Genomic DNA, 19439 nt, shown 5'->3' with positions numbered 1-19439 from the left:
GTCCACCTTCTTCCTTACAGTTAAGAACCAGCACTTCCTCATGCTGAATTGGCTCAAAACATGATTGATTTAACACTGAACAGGCAATCAGGTCACAACAATAAATCTCAACAACTTTATCCCTCCAAGTTTGCTAAAAACAGTTATCCTGAAGATGTTAAATCACACTTATGCCATGTTTTTAAGTATACAGTTTAATGAGTCCTTGAAATGGACCAATAAAAAAGTGAAGTAGAAATTTTGTGTTTGAAATGGCAGTTAATTTTGATTTTCCCAAAAAGACAAACACAGGTAGGCATCCCACTTGTCAAAATTAAAAACATATTACCAGAAATAAATATTTTTCACAGGCAAACTGTCTTCCAGAAGCTTCTCATATTTTCCAAATGACTTCTTCATTATCTTTGTAGTGTTGCCAGACATTTTAATTAAGCGCAACAGGCCAAAAGCTTATCATGCACAGCCTAGGGGCTCTATTGTCAGCTAAATGTATGTCTTGCTTGCATTGAAGAACTCATATCTGAATTACCCCACGGCTATTCGCTAAAAAAACCTCACAGGATCAGTTTCATATTGGAAAGAAACGCTAAGCTACCATGGCCACCGAACAGGTTTAACACAAAGGACTATGAACGAGACTGTCAGGGCACAACATGACTCACAGTCTGTCATATTGTTTGTCATGAGACTTGACTCAGTGTTTAAGTTAACCTGGTTTGCACTTCTGTGTACATGAGCGTATCTAGTAGGAAAAAACGCAGGATTGTATCCGGGTAGAAGCACTTCAAGAACTTTTCATTATCTTTGACAATCTGTAACCCTGGGAGTGATGTCAGAAATGTTACCAGTAAGAGGAACAACCTCCTGTTTTATTTTTAGTAAATTAATGGTATTTTTTTGTTTGTTTTTTTTTGCAAAAGATTCATCAATTGTGAAAATTAGAGCCAATGCTGCTATTAAAAATAGCAATTAGCCAGTTGCTGATACCAGTATGAAAATTTCTGAACCTTCTGCTTCTTATACTGACAAGCACTTTGGTCGACCCTTAAATGTGCTATATAAATAAAGGTGAATTGGATTTAATTTTTCTTTGGGTTAAAATTCTAACATTTTCTCTCCCATTCAAGAATGAAAAAGGATCAGAATTTGTCCAGCAGGATACATCTTCCTCCCAGTAAAAAATCTCTTATATGATTTAGTGAGGTCCCCATCAATAGAGTAGAACATTAACAACATATCAGATGTTGAAACTGGGACATTAACATCTCATCTACTTTTAACAACAGTCTGTAGTGTCTGAGAAGTGAGGAGACCAAATGTTTTGAGAGAGGAATGTTGTCCCATGCTTGTCTGATGTGAGTTTCTAGCTGCTCAACAGTCCTGGGTCTTCTGCTTGATTTTTCATTTTCCGATGTGTCAAATGTTGTCTGTTGGTGAAAGGTTTGGACTACATGTCCAGTTCACTACCTGGATTCTTCTACTGTGAATCCATGCTGTTGTGATGGATGTGGTTTAGCGTCGACTTGCTGAAACAGTCAAGGCCTTGCCTGAGACGTCTGGATGGGAGCACATGTCGCTCTGTATACTTTTCAGCATTGATCGTGTCCTTCCAGAAGTGTAAGCTGCCCACGGCATAGGCACTAATCCACCCCCATACCATCAGAGATTCAGGCTTTTGGAGCGTGCGCTGATACAAGCTGGATCTCCTACCTGACTTCTCTCTTATCTACAAACATCTCACCACGTACTACCAGATCTCAGGGCTGGATCGCTTTAAAAACCCCAAGGTTTAGATCCGAATGGGGCAGAACTGCTTTTAGTGTTGCTGCACCCACTATGTGGAATAATTTTCAAATGACAGCTAGATTGCCCTCTTTGGTCTCATACAGCATTTTTAAAGAGCTTGTGTCTGAACTATATACGGAAGGTAATTGCAGCTGCTTTAAATTGTGATTTTCATATCATGTGTTTGCAAATTGTATATGCGTTTATTAATGTAATTGCAACTGTGTTAACCACGCATATGCTTTTATTTCTGCATTGTATTGTATTGTATTGCAGCAGGACACCCCTGGAAAAGAGACCTTGGTCTCAGTGGGTTTTTTCCGCTGCTAAAATAAAGGATAAATAAAAAATAAAAAATCTCCTCTTAAGTCCACAGGACACAGCATCCATGGTTTCCACATAGAATTTAAAATTTAAACAAAATACTGAGAAATACTGCTCTATCCCTTTAAGTTTCTCATTCCGACTGAGAAGTAATGAAAAATGAAAAATGAGTGCATGAGATAATCACAGTTTGATAAAGTAATTAAATTAACTAATCAGTAGAGAAGAAAACTCATTCTCTATGTCCCTCTTTAGGGTATTTACAGTAATCCTTTTCTGCTGTCTTATCAGGTTCATTTGGATTAAGCTTTAAAAGAATGCAGTCATTCTCCTCTGTAAGTAAAGGTCTGCTAAGATAAGCTGACATGTTATGCCACTTTTATTTATTTTTTACTTAAATTCATTCAAAGCTGTAACAACATGTTCTACTTGTTTGGGGAAGGGGTCTCCAAGGACTACTCTGCCCCACTGTTGGGTTACATTAGTGAAACAAAACTCAGTTTAATAAGCAAAGTCAAGAATTGCCTAGACTTGCCTGCTTTATTATTACAGCGGATGGTTTATGTTGATAAGAAACCACAGAACACAATGGTCACATTGATGCATACAACGCTGCAGACAAACCAGTTCTTGGCATTGTGTTGCTGGTCTTATGACTGGTTTCAGATACCAACCAGTTTATGAAAAGTGCCTCTCTTTGAGAACTGGAGACGGGCTAGATTTGGGTTGACACCCCCAAGAATTTCAAGTGAAAAAAACATTTTTGTAATCCATCATTTCATGAAGATTTGAGCCGATTTTAAATTTGATGGCAGCAATACATCTAAAAAAAATATGAACATGCAGCAAAAGGCTGGAAAAGTAAGTGGTGCTGAAGGAGCATTGTGCATTTAATCGGGTTAACTGGTCAGTAACATTACAAGGTATAAAAGGGAAATTCTAGGAAAGCAGGGTCTATCAGAAGTAAAGATGGGTAATGTTCACAAATCTTAGAAAACTGTGCCCAAAAATGTTGGAACAATTTCAGAAAAATGTTCAACATGAAATTGCGAGGACCTTGAATATCCCACCATCTAGTCTATAATTTAACTGTAACCATCACATTTCCACACCAACACTATGATTCTATAATCAGCGGGATATCGTGAAATTAAAAACACTGTTGCATCTGTAGAAATATCATATTGTTGTCCGGCTGATTACAGTTAAAGCAGCTCTAATTATAATCAGCAATCATTCTGGGAAGGTTTAACCATATCAAATATTAGATGCTGGTGTTTGTACACTGAATTCTTCCTTCTATTAGTTTGTCTTTGGGTTAAAAGTAGATGTTTATGGAAATTTAAAGATTTTGGCTCAAAGAGTTCTCTAGACATGGTGTTCACAGGGACATGATGGATAAAGGGTTGGCCATAAAAACCTGATCGCACTGGCCTTGACTACTACTAGCTTGGAGGCACAACAAACATAAAGCTAAGAAACAAGCTCAACAATTTTTTTTGCAGCGGTTAGGCCTGCAGCCCCCTGACAAGCTGGAGCGCCTAAGAAGCACTAAAGAGAGACACGTATTAAAGAAATACTTACTTTATTGTCTTTTCTTAAATTATTCACCCTTTAGGTCAGGGTGTCCAAACTTTTTTTCTGAAAATCGTAAAGCTAGTGGGGCCACTTTCAAATACCTCAACTTTATGATATTGCAGTCAGAAAACCCAGTCTAATTTAGGTAAAGATGTGCTTAGTGATTGGACATACTTCAACGGCTAATTAATGGCTGAACGTAAATAGCCAATCATTTCAAGGATTTTACGAAGGCCAGTCAGATTTCAGTTGAACCCTGGTTGGCCCTGGCTATCACTGAATCCGTCCTGGTCAGAATGAGAATGACGCTTCATGTGTCAGAGACTTTGCAATGTTGTCTTAGTTAAAGTCCCAAAAATAAAAGCACACCAATAAATGGTCCTGTCAAAACGTTTGTTCACAGAAGTAGCACAGTAGTTTTCTTATTGACAGTTTTGTGTTTTCTTCCCCGGACAAGCCCCCAAGGTAACACAAAACTTAACCTGTCATTCAATGAGAGAAAACAAGCTTCACATACTAACATGGGCCCTTTTTCCCTCATAGAATTTGCCGATTAAAAATAGGCCAAGGGCCGCGTTCGGCCCCCAGAATAGTTTGGACACCCTTGCTTCAGGTGCATGGCATGCCAAAGAATTTTCAGACTGAGTCAAACAATAAACTAAATAAAATAAAACAAATATTGATGAGGAGTATGGGAAAGTGGAACATAAGAAAAAAAATAAAAGGGAAGTATTTGAAGTCTGTCTTTGAGTAGTCCTAGTTAATAGGTTTGGACTTTAAACTGAATGTACCAATAGCTGCCGTATTTAAGTTGACAGGCTTGATACTGTAAATGAGAAAAATGTCCCTGCTATACATTCACAGCTTAAATCTCACAATTATGTGTCATAATTATATATTTCAGAGCCATTGATGAACTAAGGGATTGTTTAAAATGAAACTGTTGTTCAGATAAGGTGACAGTCTAGGAAAGCATTTTTCAAAGATCAGATTGCACTGTTTCCTTGTAGTCATCATCTGATAAGGTCAGTTCCTGGCATTGTCATACCTCAAGGAAGCAAGACATTTTGAAATCTATCTCCAGAAGAGAAAAGTAGGCTTAAACACACAGTGACATGGCAAAACTCTCATTTGGTTTCCATCACACCCCACCTGACCCCACCCTCTAGACACATCACTGATGATGTCAGAGGGTTTTTTTTTTATGCCTCTGATGTCTGCACTCTCTTCTGTGTCTAAGTTTAAATAGTGACACCAAGTAAACAGGTGTCACATCTTACCTGGGATCCTGCTGAGAACAGCAGTGGTGCCACACCTGATTCACAAAGTGCACTGGATCTTTATATCAAGCGAGAGCCTGCTGCAGAATAAATATCACCCATCACAGGCGAGACAAGAAGAGCTACAGGTAGGATAAAAAAGTGCATATGGACAACAATTTTATTTATTTAAAACATGCTACAGAAGGGAAGACTTGGAGCAGGACATGACACAAAATGACATTTCTGTAATAATGTAAGGTTAATTATACACTGTGTTCATTTTTTTCTAAATGCAAGAATTTTTTCTTCATTGATTAGCTTTAAAAAAATCTTAAAGGTTCCTAACTCACTGTGCTGTAATTATTTTCCTAAATTGGTTTCTTTTGAGAGCCATTTTTGATCAAATACATAAAGCTGATGAAGTGCTTCAGTAACAAAAGATACTCGATTTGACAATATTAGAAATAGGGTTTTATTTTATTTACTTATGCTACAGAAGGGTTAAAATGTGTCAAAATATGTGAAAACTGCTTACTAAAATTTACAAGTGACAATCGTTACATCATCAGTATGGTTCTTCTATTCCAACCAATAGGAAAAAACGTAGGAAAAATAGGGCATTCATAACTTTAGGTGGATCAATGAGCAAATGTTTAAAATGTTAACCTAAAACAGCAATTACCATAGTGGGACCCAAGCTGATGAAAAAGGGCCCAGAAAGGCTAAATAAAAAATGTTCTGAGACAACTTTCTGGTAAATTTGGGGCTGAAAATAAATCGACAGTAGATTTCATGAGTAGAAAAACAAACACAAGAAAACTTGCTGAGTAAAGTCTCAAAACACTTCATTGGTGCCAATATTGAAGAGAGAGGCGCACTGTAACCACAGCCTGCCTGTGTCAGGTTTTTCAGTGTGTATCAATATAGATTTATGTGTTGATGTTGGGATATCAGAATATCTGTATCAGCAGATAGTGGCTATAAAGCCACATCCCTGGTTGATGTGTGTGTGAGCTGTGGACAGTTTGAAAAAGTTCCATCTGCCTATAGGGAAGGTTGGAATTACTCGCTTAAAATATGAGTGAAAACCCCGAATAATAACCAGATTATTAAGATAAGAGTTTATTTCTCTGTTTTCAGTAATCATTGACTATTACTAGATGGGCAAGTTGAGTGGTTATTAAAGTCACTTCAGTATCATGAGATTCTGAGTTTGGTTGTATGAAGCACATAATTGTTACTTGAACCTATCAGCTAATAAAATGACTGCTACAATTCTTGCTTCCTAAAAAACCCTTAAGGTCAAGTTTCCTTATTGATTAATAATGTAATCTCACCTTGTGCTCTCTAGGTATGGACAACAGACTCATCTTCACCATCTTGTTTGTGACGCTGTCCTGGATGTCTGTTGGCATCCACGGGCAAAGCTCTACAACAGTAGCGACAAACACCATGACAAATGCATCCAATACAACAATGACAGCATCCATGATGACAGGAAACAGCACTGCAAATGCAACAGGTGCAACAATGGCACCGTCCACGTCGAACGCAACAGCTGCAACAATGGCACCAACGATGGCAAACTCAACAGGTGCAACAATGGCACCGTCCACGTCGAATGCAACAGTTGCAACAATGGCACCGTCCACGTCGAACGCAACAGGTGCAACAATGGCACCAACGATGGCAAACGCAACAGGTTCAACAATGGCACCGTCCATGTCAAACGCAACAGCTGCAACAATGGCACCAACGATGGCAAACACAACAGGTTCAACAATGGCACCGTCCACGTCAAACGCAACAGCTGCAACAATGGCACCAACGATGGCAAACGCAACAGGTTCAACAATGGCACCGTCCACGTCAAACGCAACAGCTGCAACAATGGCACCAACGATGGCAAACTCAACAGGTTCAACAATGGCACCGTCCACGTCAAACGCCACAGCTGCAACAATGGCACCAACGATGGCAAACGCAACAGGTTCAACAATGGCACCGTCCACGTCAAACGCAACAGCTGCAACAATGGCACCAACGATGGCAAACACAACAGCTGCAACAATGGCACCAACAATGGCAAACGCAACAGGTTCAGCAATGGCACCGTCCATGTCAAACGCAACAGCTGCAACAATGGCACCATCCACGATGGCAAACGCAACAGGTTCAACAATGGCACCATCCACGTCAAACGCAACAGCTGCAACAATGGCACCAACGATGGCAAACACAACAGCTGCAACAATGGCACCATCCACAGCAGCAACCACGGCAGCGGCACCACTTACACCAAACACTACAGCGACAAATCTTGCCGTGAGTGAAACAAAAAATGCAAAAGACCACAAAGGAATCAATTGAAGTTGCTTAAATTTATAATGTCACTTTCTGACTTTGTGAAATTTTCTCATCACTTTTGCAGAACCCTGTTGATAGAAGTGGTTGTGGAACTACACAACTCTGTGCAGCTGAGCCCTCTAGTTGTGACCCTTCCGCTGCAGGATCGTGTTTCTTTGCTCGTGCAAGGAGAACGAGTGGTCAAAACTTTGAGTTTGGTATATCTGGAGAAAGTGACGGCTATCTTGCCTGCATCTTGACACCAGCCTCAAGACAGGTAAGTTAGGCTCTGTCAGTCATGCACTACAGTACCTTGAGTGTTACCTGGGCCACAGTCTGCTTAAATTTATGTTTGTAAATGTCTTATTGACTGTTTCTGGTTTTGTCTACAGGGAGGGGGCGATGACACCTATGTCTGTGCAAATAACAATGGGATTGTACAGTTTTTTAGCCGCCGCTTCAACAATGGCCAGCTGGAAAACGCTACGGTCAGTTCTAGTTAGACAAAGTGAATTGTTCACAGTATGATGCCGTTGTTGTGAAGTTAATCTCTATGTCCAAGTGACTTGAAATCATTACAAATCACAGACTAAATAAACATCTAACACTGCCTGACAGGCTGACCACAAATGCTTCATCTTAAGCAATAATCATTTTTGTCCTTTATGTCTGTCTTGGCCCTTTAGCTGAATGTAAACTCTGTGCAAGGACGAATTGATGGAAGGAGAATCCAGTGTACATTTGCTGCCACTGTACCAAACTCAACACTAAGAACGACAACTTTTGTTACCAGAATCAGCACTGGATCTTTTGACCCCAGTAAGCTAACACACTAAAGATGCACAAATACCTCAGGAACTTTAAACAGTTAAGACCCACATGCTCAAACACTAAGAGAATCTGATTTTTATAACATCATATGATTTTCTTCCCATTTTGCTTTCAGACACCGGTGCTCTGGGAGTCCCAAACACCCAACTACAGACCAATCCAGTTGACCTGTCAGATCCTACTGCTACTGTCACTAATCAGATTTCCTCCAGCACCACTGCTGCCCCAACTGCTGCCACAACCATTAGTACTACTAGCAATGCCATTGCACTCCAGCAGTCACTCACACAAGGTAGGCATAAAAGAAATGGTCATTCCCTGACATGGGCAAAGTTATCCATGAACTTCCTGGAATCATATTTATACAACGCCTTATCAGTTTTCCCTGTGCTCTCATTCTCTTCTACAGCTCTGCTGGTCACTGTGGGTGTGCTCCTTCTGGCCAACCTATGAGGAAACTCAAACCTACATGAGTCAAGAAAACCATCATATCTCTAACCATATCCACTGCATACAATCTGTTAAACATCGCTCCAAATGTTTACTTTACACTGCACAACCCAGTTTATTAGCAGCACACTTCTTTCTGCGCCATCTTAATGCAGCTAAGACGAAAAGGTGGAGGGCTGTCATCAAAGTTTGAAGACTTTCTGGTTCAATGTTATTTTCAAAGCATTTGTGCTTTTGCTGATTTTGTTCAAAGACTCATTTACGGCACTGTAAAAGCTTCAACCAGCTGTTCTAAGTCCACGATAATCTTTAAATTGCAAGACTTGGTTAGAAATGAGAGCCACCCCCACAAGATGACATAACAAAACACACAAGGACAACTCAACCCCCTAAAATCAAAATCCAAGGTTGTAGTATCTTGTTTTCACCAGCTGATGTCATCAAATACAAATTCTGTTTATGGGGTCTGGTTTCCATCTCTACCATCTCTACTGATAGACCAAAAAAAAAAAACCCAACATCCTGAGTTTCTAACATCAGTGTGACTTCTGTGACTAACAAGCTTCTGTGGTGTCAGTAAGGCTTCTACGTGTAAATTTCTAATTTATTTTTATATCAAAATTTCTTGAAGGAAACGGAAAACTCCATCAGCACTTGTAGTTTAGAGAAAAACTAGTAGACTGACTTGTTTTAGATTGTAGCCTTCATCAGGCCATTCAGAATAGTTGTGCCAGAAATATCTACTTCAGCCAAAACTTCTAACCAAAATCTGAAGAAATAACAAATAACTTTTTATCAATTCTATTGTTACGCTTACTCTCTTGATGGCTGGATGCACTCTTATGAAGGATCAGTTATTGTGCATTGTGTACAGGTCAACAAAAGAGCAAATGTTGTTCTACTTTTACTTATCATGACACCAACAAATGGCAGATTTGTTTGGAATTATGCTGTTATTATTATTAATAATATCATCAATGTTGGTTTACTTTTTTTGATTTGAATGTGCATTCTTGATGTTTCAACAATGGTAAAAAAAATGAAGCCATCACTGGCTGATATTTATGAATGAATGTATGTAAAAAGAAATGTCTTTGAGGTGCCTCCCATTTAGAATGCTATTATACCAAGTACTGGTGGAACTGATTTTGCACATTGCATCATGTTACAGTTGATTATTTTTGTATGTGTATTTTTGAAATAAATATTTAATGTGAACATGTCTAATTTACATGTTAAATCTTTAAGCAGTAACATGTTTTTATTCTCCATCTCTTTTTCCATTTGAACCTGTCCAGAATTAGTTTCAGCAACGATGTGGTTTGGAAACATGTAAATACAACGGGTTATCATCATTCCAATCAAATACTTCTATACTGAATCCTAAATATTTTGAGTACATACAGTGCTGATAAAAAAGTATGTACTCCTTTGGGTGTTTTTCCTTTTATTGATTTTATAAAGCAATAGTGGTGAATATGATCAAATATATACACACACTAAACAATAAACTTAAGTATACTACTGGCACCAAGCGTCCAAGAATCGAGTGTAGAATGAACACTTGTCAACCTCAATGAATGCTAGTTAGCGAGCTAGCTAACGTTAGCACACACTAGCTAGCTAGAATGTTATGAGCAACTGAAACGGATTTCAATCTATAAAAGGTATTGAAGGTAAAATAGGTTACTTTTTAACTCTGCCAAGGAGGTGATGTGATTGGGTGTGTTTGTTCGTTTGTTTGTTCATTTGTTAGCAACATAACTAAAAAAGTCATGGACGGATTTTGATGAAATTTTCAGGAAATGTCAGAAATGGCATAAGGAAGAACTGATTAGATTTTGGGACTGATCCGGATCACCATCTGGATCCAGGAATTTTTTAAAGGATTCTTTATTATTAAGAGATAGGGCAAATGGCAGAGGTCTGCGCTCTCTGAGTGCTTTTCTAGTATTTAAGGGAATAATGTTACGATAAAATAACAAGTTACACTACGCTTATAATGAGCAAAAATAGCTGTCAAATGTTGATTATACTCACTTAACGGTTTTTGATAACTTGCTGTTAAAAAGAAGAAAAGAGAGATGGCTAAACTGTTGTCACTTCCTGTTAGCAGTAAACAGCAGTGTGCAGTCTGGGACAACACCAACCTGCCCTAATTAAGGTCTCTCTACAGAGGCTGCAGAAGAAAACAATTCAGTTTGGTAATCAAACATACTGTATATACATATTGTAATCAATCTTTTGTCAAACAAAAATATGTAATGTAAAATAAGTAACTGCCCAGGTTTTTCACCAGTCAAAGCTTTATGGGAGAGTGGAAAAGAGAAAGCCACTGTTGAAGAACACTCATATTAAATCTCAACAAGGGTTTGGCAAAAGGCATGGGGGAGACCCCATGGCCAAGTGGAAGAAATTTTTTTTGGTCTGATGAAATAGCCTCTTTAGTCCACAGGACATACAGTAGTGTCCATGGTTGCACTCACACTAGGCCATCCATACCGTGCTGTATTCCTACCATGCTAAAGCCCATTTGACCCCCCTCACCTGTCCCCCCTTTGGCCCACACTTACACTGCTCAATGCATCCACACCTGAGCATGGATATTCATGCACTGACATCATCACACCGAGCATCTGCTGTTGATGAATTTATATGTGTGGATGACGCAGTATACATAAGCGTTATTTTTTTAGGCTGTAAAATAGCAACAGTTTTATACGATATCTGATCTGACATCAGTTATTTCCCCTGACCTGGGATCAGTAGGCAACCTTAACTATACACAGTCCAGTGAGGAGAGAGAGAGAAAGAAGTTCATAGCAGAGAGTTACCACTCACAGCATATAATCTGGAGCCTGATCAGAGCTCCAAGCACTTCTCCTGCTGAATGAAACCCCGACTTTTGAGCTCGTATGAGCCCCTACAGTCACTCTTCTGCGAGTCTGTGTACTATCTGAACCCCCCTGGCATATCTTTATGCACCATGAACTGTGCCATCTCTCTGTATAATCTTTTATGCCTTTCAGTGCTGCACTAAACAAGCTCTCATGTCAAAGGACAGCCTGTGTCCAGGGCAGGATTAAATGTTCAGTTAAAAGATTTTTTTTTTTACCACGATGTGAGCAATTTTAACCATCTGAAGAGAGCTGGAAGTGAAAATGCCACAGGATTAACCCTTGTGCCTTCCTCAAATTTACTACCCTCTTTTCATCTTCGAGGCAAAAATGTACACGTACAGAAAAACTGCCATTTAACCACCATACATCAATATTCTTTTCTACTTTTTTTTTCATAAATCTCTTTAACAACTTCAGACCTGCTCAAAACTACCAAAAATTCAGTTATTTTCAAGATTTTAACCCTTTAAATACCAGTTTGAATATTTAAAATGTTTCCATTTTTTCTGCCAAAAAAAAACCAAAGAAACAAAAAAAAAAAAAGTAAATTATTTTTCCATAAAATCAGTAGTAGAAAGATGGGGCTTTGGTGTTGATGAGAGTCTTGGAGAGGTCAAAGACTATCAACAATATTGATTTGATTGCATTTGTATTTTTATTTTTTATTTATTTATTTTTTTTTTTTGTAGTGCCAGCTTTAACATTTACTACCCTCTTTTCACTTTCGAGGCAAAAATGTACATGTACAGAAAAATTGCCATTAAATCACCATACATCAATATTTTTTTCTACTTTTTTTCATAAATCTCTTCAACAACTTCAGACCTGCTTAATACTACCAAATATTCAATTATTTTCAAGATTTTAACCCTTTAAATGACAGTTTGAATATTTTAAATTTTTCCATTTTTTCTGCAAAAAACACAAAAAGTGAATTATTTTCCATAAAAATTATTAGTAAAAAGATGGGGCTTTGGTGTTGATGAGAGTCTTGGATTGGTAAAAGATTAGCAACGAAATTAATTTGATTGCATTTGTATTTTTTTTTTTTTTTTTTTTTTTGTAGTGCCAGCTTTAACATTTACTACCCTCTTTTCACTTTCGAGGCAAAAATGTACATGTACAGAAAAATTGCCATTTAGTCACCATACATCAATATTTTTTTCTACGTTTTTTTCATAAATCTCCTTAACAACTTCAGACCTGCTCAAAACTACCAAACATTCAATTATTTTCAAGATTTTAACCCTTTAAATACCAGTTTGAATATTTTAAATGTTTCCATTTTTTCTGCAAAAAAACACAAAAAGTGAATTATCTTCCATAAAATTATTAGTAGAAAGATGGGGCTTTGGTGTTGATTAGAGTCTTGGATGGGTCAAAGATTAGCAACAAAATTGATTTGATTGCATTTGTATTTCTTTATGTAGTGCCAGAAATACCCTCTTTACACCTTCGAGGCAAAAATGCTCCCACTGACTTCCAATAAAACCAGGTTTTTTAATCTCACTGTCATTGCAGTATAAAATCATGCATTCTCTAATGTCAGCATTTCAGTGTCAAGAAATAAAGTAAAATTTGACATTTTTACCGTATTCCGCCAGATTCAACTATTTACCCATTGTAGGACCATGCACGAAATTCTTGTATTTTTGCCAGTTAAATTATGGAGAGTTTTTATGTGTGTGAGTATGGCTGTGTGTGGGTGCGTGCATGCTGGGGGGGTGTGTGTGTTAATTTGTAAGCATGAACTGATTGTTTCAGGGGTGAAAAAGGGTCATCTTATAAAGGATGTGTTTCATGTGTCTTTGAAGGGGTGAGTGTGTAAAAACATGGCCTCCTGACTTTGCTGTACTCAAAACAAAAACAGCTGTTGGTGAGAATATGCACCTGGCTGAATCCTTAGGCCTTGTCCACACAGAGACGAAAGCAATTTTAGTTTTATTTTCAAAAGGTTTTTATAAACACGGGATCATTTCAGGAGATGTCCGCATAAGCACGGATGACAGAAAGTGCTGTGAAATATATACCAAGGCTGTAAGTGGCGTTGAAATGTTGCCACGGAAATGCACAAAAAACGAGAGAAGAAGATTTTGAAGTATGCGAATAAAGACTTAGTTGGAGGGGAAAGTTGCACTTTTCATCAATGTAGACCATCAGTGGAGTGCTAAGCCCAAGCTCAACACTGGCGGCTTACAGGGTTGTGTTCATGTGTTCATACTGCAAAAGCTTGAGCTTGGGCTTGGCACTCCACTGATGGTCTACATTGATGAGAAGTACAACTTCCCCCTCCAACTAAGTCTTTATTCGCATGCTTCAAAATCTTCTAAATTTTTTGTGCATTTCTGTGGCAACGTTTCAACGCCACTTACAGCCTTGGTATATATTTCACAGTGTTCAGTTGTTTTCCGTGCTTACGCGGACATCTCCTGAAATGATCCCATGTTTATGAAAAATGTTTTTAAAACGAAACTGAAATTGCTTTCGTCTCCGTGTGGACAAGGCCTAAGGATTCAGCCAGGTGCATATTCTCACCAACAACTGTTTTTGAGATGAGTGTAAAAACATGGCCTCCTGACTTTGCTGTCCTCAAAACAACACACTCTGATGATGTCAGAGGGTTTTTTTATGCCTCTGATGTCTGCACTCTCTTCTGTGCCTAAGTTTAAATAGTGACACCAAGTAAACAGGTGCCACATCCTTACCTGGGATCCTGTTTTGAACAGCAGTGGTGCCACACCTGATTGAAAAAGTACACAGGATCTTTATATCAGGGGAGAGCCTGGTGCAGAACAAATATCATCTATCACAGGGGAGACAAGAAGATCTACAGGTAGGAGCATATGGACAACAATTTTATTCATTTAAAACATGCTAAAGAAGGAAAGACTCGGAGCACGACATGATACAACATAACATTTCTGTAATAATGTAATATTTACACTGTGTTCATTTTTTTTTCTTAGAAATGAAAGTATTTTTTCTTCATTGATTAGCTTTAATCTTGGAGTTTGCCAACTCCCAGTGCCATAATTATTTTCCTAAATTGTCTTCTTTCGCAGTTTATGAGAGCCATTTTTTTTAATCAAATATATAAAGCTGAAGTGTTTAAGCAACAGAAAATACCCAATTTGATGATATTAGAATTAGGGGTTCTAATTTTTTGTTGGTTATGGTACAGAAGGGTTAAAATGTGTCAAAATATGGCAATCATGACTTTAGGTGGATTAATGAGCAAATGTTCAAAATATTTACCTAAAACAATATCAAAGAGAGAGGTGCACTGTAACCACAGCCTACGCGTGTGATGTTTTTCAGTGCGTATCAATATACGTTTATGTGTTGATGTTGGGATATCAGAATGATATCTGTATCAGCAGATAGTGGCTATAAAGCCACATCCCTGGTTGATGTGTATGTGAGCTGTGGACAGTTTGAAAAAGTTCCATCTGCCTATAGGGAAGGTTGGAATTACTCACTTAAAATATGAGTTAAAACCCCAAATAATAACCAGATTATTAAGATAAGAGTTTATTTCTCTGTTTTCAGAAATCGTTAACTATTACTAAATGGGCAAGTTGGGTGGTTATTGAAGTCACTTCAGGATTATGAGATTCTGAGTTTGGTTGTATGAAGCACACAATTGTTACTTGAACCTATCAGCTATTAAAATGACTGCTACAATTTTTACTTCCTAAAAACCCTTAAGGTCAAGTTTCCGTATTGATTGATAACCTAACCTCACCTTGCGCTCTCTAGGTATGGACAACAGACTCATCTTCACCATCTTGTTTGTGACGCTGTCCTGGATGTCTGTTGGCATCCATGGGCAAAGCTCTACAACAGTAGCAACAATGGCACCATCCACTGCAAGTGCAACAGGTTCAACAATGGCACCATCCACTGCAAGTGCAACAGGTTCAACAATGGCACCATCCACTGCAAGTGCAACAGGTTCAACAATGGCACCATCCACTGCAAGTGCAACAGGTTCAACAATGGCACCATCCACTGCAAGTGCAACAGGTTCAACAATGGCACCATCCACGTCAAACGCAACAGCTGCAACAATGGCACCAACAATGGCAAACGCAACAGGTTCAACAATGGCACCGTCCAAGTCAAACGCAACAGCTGCAACAATGGCAACAACGATGGCAAACGCAACAGGTTCAACAATGGCACCAATGATGGCAAACACAACAGGTTCAACAATGGCACCATCCACGTCAAACGCAACAGCTGCAACAATGGCACCAATGATGGCAAACACAACAGGTTCAACAATGGCACCATCCATGTCAAACACAACAGGTTCAACAATGGCACCATCCATGTCAAACACAACAGGTTCAACAATGGCACCATCCATGTCAAACACAACAGCTGCAACAATGGCACCATCCACGTCAAACACAACAGCTGCAACAATGGCACCATCCACGTCAAACACAACAGCTGCAACAATGGCACCATCCACTGCCCCAACTGCTGCCCTGACCACTGCCACAACCATTAGTACTACTAGCAATGCCATTGCACTCCAGCAGTCACTCACACAAGGTAGGCATAAAAGAAATGGTCATTCCCTGACATGGGCAAAGTTATCCATGAACTTCCTGGAATCATATTTATACAACGCCTTATCAGTTTTCCCTGTGCTCTCATTCTCTTCTACAGCTCTGCTGGTCACTGTGGGTGTGCTCCTTCTGGCCAACCTATGAGGAAACTCAAACCTACATGAGTCAAGAAAACCATCACATCTCTAACCATATCCACTGCATACAATCTGTTAAACATCTCTCCAAATGTTTACAGTTTATTAGCAGCACACTTCTTTCTGCGCCATCTTAATGCAGCTTAGACAAAAAGGTGGAGGGCTGTCATCAAAGTTTGAAGACTTTCTGGTTCAATGTTATTTTCAAAGCATTTGTGCTTTTGCTGATTTTGTTCAAAGACTTATTTAAGGCACTGTAAAAGCTTCAACCAGCTGTTTTCAGTCCACGATAATCTTTAAATTGCTAGACTTGGTTAGAAATGAGCGCCACCCCACAAGATAACAGAATGCGCAGACCATTCAACCCCCTAAAATCAAAATCAGTGTGACTTCTGTGACTAACAAGCTTCTGTGGTGTCAGTAAGGCTTCTATGTGTAAATTTCTAATTTATCTTCATGTCAAAATGTCTTGAAGGAAACGGAAAACTCCATCAGCACTTGTAGTTTAGAAAAAAACTAGTAGACTGATGCACTTGGATTGCAGCCTTTATTAGGGCCATTCAGAATAGTTGTGCCAGAAATATCTACTTCAGCCAAAACTTCTAACCAAAATCTGAAGAAATAACAAATAACTTTTTATCAATTCTATTGTTACGCTTGCTCTCTTGATGGCTGGATACACTCTTATGAAGGATCAGTTATTATGCATCGTGTTCAGGACAACAAAAGAGCAAATGTTCTACTGCCACTAATGATGACACCAACAAATGGCAGATTTGTTTGGAACTATACTGTTATTATTAATATTATCATCAATGTTGGTTTACTTTTTTTATTTGAATGTGCTTTCTTGATGCTTCAACAGTGGTTAAAATAACGCCATCACTGGCTGATATTTATGAATGAATCATTTAGAATGCTATTATACCAAGTACTGGTGGAATTGATTTTGCACATTGCATCATGTTACAGTTGATTATTTTTTGTATACATATTTTAGGAAAAAAATATTTACCAAATTACCAATAATATCAGTGTAAATGTTGTTAAGTCTTTAAGCAGTAACATGTTTTTATTCTCCATCTCTTTTCCATTTGAACCTTTCCAGAATTAGTTTCAGCAACCATGTGGTTTGGAAATGTGTAAAACAACGGGTTCTCTTCAGTCAAATCAAATACTTCTATACTAAATTTTAACTATTTTGAATACATACAGTGCTAATAAAAAGTATTTACCTCCTTGGGTGTTTTTTCCTTCCATTGGTTTTCTAAAGCAATCATGGTCAATATGATTTTATACACACATTATAAATCTATCAATCAATCAATCAGTCCATATATATAAACTGTGAAATAAACTTAAAAAGCGTCAAAGAATCGAGTGTAGAATGAATGCCAACCTCAATGAATGCTATAATTGTGATTTAGTGGATGCTGTACCATTGGAGAGCTAGCTAATGTTAGCACACGCTGGCTAGCTTACATGTTATTAGCAACTGAAATGGATTTCAATCAATAAAATGTATTGAAGGTAAAATAGCTTAACTATATTTAAGGGAATAATGTTAAAATTAAAAAAAAAAGTTACACTACACTTATATTGGGCGAAAATAGCTGTCAAATGTCGATTATACTCGCTTAACGGTTTTTGATGACCTGCTGTTAAAAAGAAGCAAAGAGAGACGGCTGAGCCGTTGTCACTTCCTGTTAGTAATTAACAACCATGTGAGGTCTGGGACAAGACCAACCTGTTGTAATTAAGGTCAGAGTTTACAGAAGAAAAAAAATTTGCTTAGTAATGGCACAAATATCAGTCAAAAGATTGATTACAACCCCATTCCCAAGAAAGGTGGGGCGCTAGACTGAGGCATATCTATGGCTTAAAGTACATATGCTACGGTAAGACTTTGGTTCATCTTTTTCGGTCAGCAAATTTAAACAATGCGACAATGAAACCATAAATCTCCTCCTAGAGGATTTTTACGGAAGAGTATTAGGGCCACTGAAAAAAAAAATTTGAGATGAAAATTTTTTTTTCACTTGTGAGAAAAAAGTCAGAATTCTGAGATTAAAGTCAGAATTCTGAGAAAAAAGTCAGAATTCTGTGATAAAAGTCAGAATTCTGAGAAAAAAAGTCAGAAATCTGACTTTATTCTTCAAATGAAAAAAAAGTCTCAAATGTTTTTTTTTCAGAATTCTGAGTTTAAACTCAGAATTCTGACAATACTCTTCCGTAGATTTTAAATATATTCTGTATTAGTATATGAATTAAATGTGTTGCGACCACACTTACCACTTTTTGTTAATCCACTGAAACATCTCCAGTACTTAAACACAACAGTTTATTTTTAACAGCGCAACGCACATCAAACAGAAATGGTCGCAGGAAGTGAGTTTAATCTTCTTCTATGTGTTAGGTTGCCAAAAAAATACCAGGTTTGATTTTTTTTTTTTTTTTTTTGGTTAATCCCTTAGTGTAAATTTGATATATTCACTTGAACTATGGACATATTTTTGACAGGCATTTTCTATTATGTTATTTTCATAAACTAAAAATACATTTCAGAACACTGTTCTCATTTTCAAGTAAAGAGAGAATAAAGTTCTCTAACTTTGATTTTACTCAAGAAGAAGTGACGCAACCCGTCTACAATTCTTCACAAGCAAGAGTTTCTTTTTGAAGCTCATATAACGTACTTCGTCAAGCCACAGGCCATATCTGTTTGCAAACAGTCTAAAATACCAAAGGTGTCACTATAAATTCAACTAGTTCATTCCTCCTTTGTTGAGTAAATTCAGATGGCCTTCGCTACACATCTTTAATGTTTTTCTTTAATGGTTGTTGTGGGCAGATAGACCAGTTGTTGATGCTGGCAAACTCTATTTTCTATGCTAATATTTGATCTGTAAGTGCTTAATGGAAGGTGTCAAGGGTCAAGATTTGGAAGTGGACATCTTTTTGACTGACCAAAATAAAAAATTACCTGAGGTTTTTCCACATAGAGGGCTTCTTGGGCCTGTCAAATAAATCTTCAGACAATGACAATCAAAAGAAGTTGAAGGTCCAGTGTGCAGAAGTATACATGCGTAGTAGTTCTACATAGCATGTCTTTATTGGGAGGGGGGGGTCTCAACTTCAGCTGCTAATCAGATAAGGATAACACCCCCTCACACCTTGAATATTGTCCCTCTTTAAATTCAAATACATATTTCATCTTGTTTGAGAATAAAACTAAATATTTACGAA

The 19439-nt window shown here is 37.9% G+C and overlaps 2 protein-coding genes across 2 annotated transcripts; both read left to right on the top strand.

Moving 5' to 3' along the window:
- Positions 1-6479: 6479 nt before the first annotated feature.
- Positions 6480-7505, top strand: LOC121504291 (hyphally regulated cell wall protein 3-like). Its single transcript, XM_041779005.1, has 3 exons — positions 6480-6493; positions 6544-7274; positions 7381-7505. Exons 1-3 carry the CDS (start codon positions 6480-6482, stop codon positions 7389-7391), a joined length of 756 nt encoding a protein of 251 aa, XP_041634939.1. The 3' UTR covers positions 7392-7505.
- A 255-nt stretch (positions 7506-7760) lies between these two features.
- LOC121504290 (putative uncharacterized protein DDB_G0286901) lies at positions 7761-17446 on the top strand. The gene is made up of 3 exons (XM_041779003.1): positions 7761-7783; positions 15236-16039; positions 16157-17446. The coding sequence occupies exons 1-2, from the start codon at positions 7761-7763 to the stop codon at positions 15993-15995; spliced, it is 783 nt and encodes a 260-aa protein (XP_041634937.1). The 3' UTR covers positions 15996-16039; positions 16157-17446.
- Positions 17447-19439: the final 1993 nt, after the last annotated feature.

Source organism: Cheilinus undulatus, linkage group 22 (genome assembly GCF_018320785.1).
Source record: "Cheilinus undulatus linkage group 22, ASM1832078v1, whole genome shotgun sequence".
Taxonomy (NCBI): domain Eukaryota; kingdom Metazoa; phylum Chordata; class Actinopteri; order Labriformes; family Labridae; genus Cheilinus; species Cheilinus undulatus.
Note: the sequence above shows the minus strand (reverse complement) of the source record. Positions and strands in the feature narration are given on the sequence as shown.